Source organism: Asparagus officinalis, chromosome 4 (genome assembly GCF_001876935.1).
Source record: "Asparagus officinalis chromosome 4, Aspof.V1, whole genome shotgun sequence".
Lineage (NCBI taxonomy): Eukaryota > Viridiplantae > Streptophyta > Magnoliopsida > Asparagales > Asparagaceae > Asparagus > Asparagus officinalis.
Genome location: NC_033797.1, coordinates 139,172,445 through 139,178,369, shown reverse-complemented (window position 1 = coordinate 139,178,369; position 5,925 = coordinate 139,172,445). Strand labels below are relative to the sequence as shown.

The 5,925-nt window shown below is 35.2% G+C and overlaps 1 protein-coding gene across 1 annotated transcript in view; it reads right to left on the bottom strand.

The window, feature by feature from the left end:
• Positions 1-5,925, bottom strand: part of LOC109839382 (formin-like protein 3) — a 15,970-nt gene that overhangs the window by 2,227 nt on the left and 7,818 nt on the right. Inside the window, exons 16-19 of the mRNA XM_020407810.1 lie at positions 4,436-4,507; positions 4,209-4,325; positions 3,039-3,107; positions 2,887-2,953 (exon numbers count right to left, since the gene is read on the bottom strand). Of these exons, the coding sequence (XP_020263399.1) occupies positions 2,887-2,953; positions 3,039-3,107; positions 4,209-4,325; positions 4,436-4,507 (325 nt within the window). The remainder of the gene's footprint in view (positions 1-2,886; positions 2,954-3,038; positions 3,108-4,208; positions 4,326-4,435; positions 4,508-5,925) is intronic.

Below are 5,925 nucleotides of genomic sequence, written 5' to 3'. Positions count from 1 at the left end.
CTCTCCATGCTTTTTTCACAATCATAGTCCTTAACGAACGAAATTATATTTGAAATCTCTAAGGGTATTTTTCTTGAATATTCTAAGGCTCAGAAAAGGTACAGATATTATTACCCATCCTTAAAACAGTACATTGTTCCAGTCGATGTTACCTTCTTTGAGAACAAACCAAGATATGTTGTCTTTGATAAATCCTTAGACCCTCCCGATGATTATGACTACCTTATTGTTCAGAAAATCATTGCAATTGTTCCTTCGAAGACTGCTATACAAACTAATCTACCATCCAAGTTTGTAAAACTAGTTCAGATTTATACAAGATGTACCACTCCACAACTTGAGCCATCATCTAAATCCACCCAGAAGCCTAATATACTAGCAAGTCAAAATGTGATCGTATAGCGAAGTGCTCAGACCTACTGATGATCTTCCCATTACCCTCCAAAAGGATAAAAGATCTTGTTTTCGGTATCCTCTTACACATTATGTCTTTTACTCTTCGTTATCTCCATCATGTTATTCTTTCATATCTTCTTTAAATTATCATCTGGTTCATAAGAATTTGTCAAAAGCTCTATCTAACTCAGGTTGGACGACAGCAATGCATGAAGAGATGATAATCTTAGAGCGAAATGGAACTTGGGATCTTGTTTCACTACCACCACAGAAGAAAACGATTGACTACAAATGGGTTTATACTGTCAAAATAAACCTAGATGGCTCTCTAGCTCGCCTTAAAGCTCGTCTAGTTGTGAAGATATATTCACAGATCTATGGCCTTGATTACATCAATATCTTCTCTCATGTAGCTAAGATGACATCTATTCGCATTCTTATTTTGCTTGTCGCTTGCTATGAGCCTATGACTGACCACTATATCAATTGGACATTAAAAATACATTCCTTGATGGCATTATTGATGAAGAGGTTTATATGGAGCAACCACCAGGTTTTATTGTTCAGGGGTAACGTGGTAAGGTTTGCAGGCTAAAAAATCCCTCTACGACTTGAAGCAATCTTCGAGGACTCGTTCAGACGTTTTGTAGCGGTTGTTTAGACCTTTGATCTTCATCGAGCTCAAAAAGATCACTCGGTTTTTAAAGATTTCATAGTAGGAAGCGGATCCTTTGGGTTATATATGTTAATGACATTGTGATCACAGGCGACGATGCATAAGGCACTACTCATTTGAAGAAGTATCTACTGCAATCATTTCAAACCAATAACCTTAGATCCTTTAAATTTTTTCTGGGTACCGAGGTGGCTAGGTCGAAAAAGAGAATTCTCTTATGTCAGAGAAATGTGCTTGATATGTTGCTAAATGCTAGGATGTCAGAATGCAATGGCATTGACTTATCTATGGATGACAAAGTCAAACTACTATCAACTTGGAAGGAGTTACTAGAGGATACTAAAGAATACAAACGACTTGTAGGAAAACTAAACTACCTAACAATTAAGAGATCAAGTATTGTATTTTTCTGTTAGTGTAGTTAGTCAGTTTCTCTCAGCACCTAGGATACCTCATACAGAAGCTGTGAAAAGATTTCTTAAGTATCTCAAGTAAACTAAAATAGAGTACTCTATTGAGATAGCGGTCACACAAGAGTTACAGTATTCTCAAATCCAAATTGGGCAAGATCTCTTAAGGACAGATGATCAACTACTGGGTATTGTGCATTTCTTGGAGGAAATCTAATATCATAAAAGAGTAAGAAACAGAGTGTAGTCACTCGATCTATAGCTGAGTCTAAGTATAGAGTCATGGCGAATTTGACTTGCAAGTTGGTCTGGGTTAGAGATATATTAACAGAGATTGGTTATCTTCCTAAGCATCCCATGAGCTTGTATGGGGATAACAAGACCGTCATTCACATAGCTGAGAATCCAATGTTTCATGAGAGAAAAAACATATAGATTGATTGCCGTTTGATTTGTGAGAATATGGAGAAAGGAATCATTAGAATCAAACACATACCATCAAAACATCAACTTGCAGACATTCTCACAAAACCTCTTAGGAGAACACCAGTGAATTTTATTTGTAACAAGCTGGACATGTACGATATGTATACTCAGCTTGAGGGAAAGCGTTAAGACTTGAGAGAGTTATTTACTCCTTGTTGTTTAGTCTCACATTGGTTGGGGACAAACTCCTTTGTTTTACAAAACCTATTAATAACATCCAAGTGAGAGCTAATAATTTCTCTACGGTTTCACATTAACAATTAACATATATTATTAACTGATTTTCTCTTCATTTTTTCTATTCATAAAAAAACATCTTTTTTAGACCCCTTTTTGCTAAGTCCTGCTACAGCATCTGGAAAAAAAATCCCTTATTTATTTATTTATTTTCTTTTCTTCTCAACACACTTTTTCTTTTTCATTATTCCATCATCTACCAAAAAAGAGCAATTTTGAAAGGGAAAAGGAAAAACTGTAAAGAGGTTAATATTTGTATAAACCCCAGGATCAGAATCAGAATAAAGAACTCCAAATCTGAGACATCTCCGGAGACACAATGAAGAGAAATCAGAACCTTCATAAAAGATGAAAAGTTATATCAGAGTGCAATTCATGTTCATAGCTTCTTCCACTTGGATTCCCAAGCTTTAGGGAACTGTAAGGCAGGGAGGACAATCAAGAAAAGCACTCCAATGCAACAATACTAATCCCATAGTAATGAAAAAAAATCCCATAAATGAATTTTCTTTATATTTAGAAACTCAATATCATTTGAAAATATCAATGCCAAATTCACTAGAAACTGGAATTTTTTGTAGTAAGATAACCCTAATAATTACTTCCAATGAAAAGTAAAACCATCAATAGTTTCTTATTGAAAACAACAGAACGCATAATCAAAGTAGAAAGGCAGCTAACCTTGCTCGAATGGACAGCGGGCCGGATCTTCCCCAAAATACTGTGCCAGTGAATCTGCACTTCTTCCCTGAAAAGAGATCAGTTAAAATGTGAATCAGGTTAAAAAAATTCATATTAACTAATCAGCAAGACTACACTGTAGTAAAACTAACCACTTCAGAGTACAATGATATAAGTGACCTCACATCAGCCTCTGCAGTATCAAGAAAATTCTTCAAGGCCTGCAACAGATACGGTTTAATTTTAAAATCTCCCAAATTCATGCTCAGTGTAAACCAATCACATAACACTGGAAATTCAAAAGCTGTAACAAAGAAGACAAAGAACTAGATGAATTCCAGTCCTTAAGTATTTCAGAAAAATTATTCCGTCAAAAAGGAAATTGGAATGAGAGCAACTCCTCCATCAAATGTTTAGCAGCCAAAATATAAGCAGCACATTGGAAAGCAATCATGCGCCAAGAGGTTGACAGATACTAAATCAGCCAAATCTCAAGAATTCATATGACGTTCATAGGTACTTAATTACAAGGGGAAAAACTTGCATCTAGCAACAAAAATATATTACAATAAGCAAAAAAACTCAAGCTACAGTCCAAGTGCTTCAGAGCTAAAGAAATCAGCCAAGTTCTAGGAGACTAGGACTCCATATGAACTATCATAGATAAGTAAGAGCCCAAAAAAACTCACATTAATAGTATTTATTAGAGAGTACAAAAACATTACAAGCCTGACTGCCTGAGGACAACATTTAATATGATTGCTCTTACATTTACCTATAGAAAAGTGAGTCGGTGGACCCTTGTAAGTCTTAACTAAATAATATTTTGTTTTGGAGAGCATGCGGTTTGTTCTTCACATCGAGGATGCATAAGGAAAAAGTTTTTCAAGACGACGAGCAGGAGAAACTAACGAAGGTGCAAATACAAAATAGAAGAAAGGTAAGGAGCAACAGCTTGGCTTTCCTGTTGGTGTTTGTTTCTTTTATAGAGACCATTCTAAGTAATGATCTGTTAGTTAACCCTCACTGCTAATATTTTCAGCTCGTCACATGGTTCTGACTACAAAAAAATCTGTTACAGTCCAGCATGAAAAATGGACATAGGTGCATAGACCTCCGTTATTAGAACTCATCACTCCACAGAAACAACTTTGTGATGAGTTAATGAGGCCAAAAGTACACAACCTAACGGCCTGAGCTGAACTTTTAACTTCCATGTTTCATGGTAAAAGGAGCCAGCTTATGCAAGTGAAGCAAAGAACATACTACTGCAGTTATTCAGAAAAAGATTTTGATAAGGAACCTTCTCATGGACTACTCACCTTCCGGAAGCCCATGGAAATAGCACCATCATTTTCAGAAGCAGTGAGTTCTTGTTCAACCTTTTCAAGACCCTTACTTACAGCTTGCATTTCTTCAGCTACTATTTTCAGTTGGATCTTGGAAATGATTCAGAAACATTGTAAACAATCAGAACAACTATTAAATCTTCTATCAATGTAAATCTTTTAAAAATCATTACATTTGCTGCGGGAAAAAAGACAAGTACCTTAGAAGCTGCTTCTAGATGATGTAAGTCCTTATGAAAATCAAGCAGCTCAGGCATTTTCTCTGCAAGCAGCTGAAAAGAAAACAAATCATTTGCAAGTCCTCCCAACCAAGCTGATTATAAAACACATAATTGGCAAGTCTTCCCAACCAAGCTGATTTTCATAAATCAATACTTTTTTACTGTTGGGAAAATAGGCGTAGTCTACTCAAGCAAGATTTGAACGTTAGACAAAGAGGCTACCACTGTGCTGCAGTGGCACTTGCTTTTTGAACTCGTACTATACAAATAAAAGAATTAGCATGAGCTGTAACTGGAAATTAAGTAATCATCAATGGAAATATTAATAACGCTTGGCTAATAATATGGAAATGACATTATATGTAAAGAAAGGGAAATCAAAGGGGAAAAAACAAGTAAAATCAGCAATGGGCATCTTATGAGCATGTTGTAATCAGAATAATGTATGAGATATAACTGGAAATTAATCATCAAGGAAACTATTATAAAGCATGGATAAAAATATGGAAAAAGCATTACTCAGAGAAAAAGAAGGGAATCAAAGACGATAATGTTTGACAAGTAAAACCAACATTAGGGATCCTTAGTGGAAAAATGGGTGACAGTGGATCAGGAATATGATATGCAGAAGCAAATGCCAAAAGATGAAAATCTAAAGTGTGAACCAATGACCAAGTGCTTGCATATGAAATAGTTCTAAATGCAATTTAAAACACAAGAGCCCACTGAAAGTTAGGCCCATAAACCTGACCTATAAATACTTGTACATCTTCTATACATACACCTGAGCCTACCTTTAAACAGTTAATATGAAATTATCAATCTTTCAAACAGAGATTAAGGAATTGGAGAGCAAAGGTTGGCTAATTGCTAGCAGTAGTTCATGAGGTCAAATGGTAAGATTGGCCTCTGTGAGTGTGCAGGTGAATTCAAGCATGCACGCTAAAGCTAAAAGACCGCACACACGGACTGAAAATGTGATGCCAATTGGTTTACACGCATCAAGACATGATGATAAGGTAACTGTTTAAACTAGCAGAACCTACAAATAAAATCTACCACTAAAACAATGGAATATAGTAAGCATAAATAGTTAAGCTTCAGGCATCTTTTACTTTCATATTTGACATGCATGGGGATATGCCACCATTTGAATAAGTGGATGGGAATGAGACACCTCACTACCAAGCACAAAATTTATGCTTGGTACCAAGCATACCCATTTTTCTCCATATATATATACATGTATGTATGTATCTATATACATATATGTATGTATCTATATACATATATGTATATACACATACATATACATCTAGGTATATATACATATACATGTATACATATGTATACATATGTATATATGTATATGTATATATACCTAGATGTACGTACATATGTACGTACATATGTATGTATATATATGTATAGATATATATAGAGAGAGAGAAATTCTTATGTCAACTTAA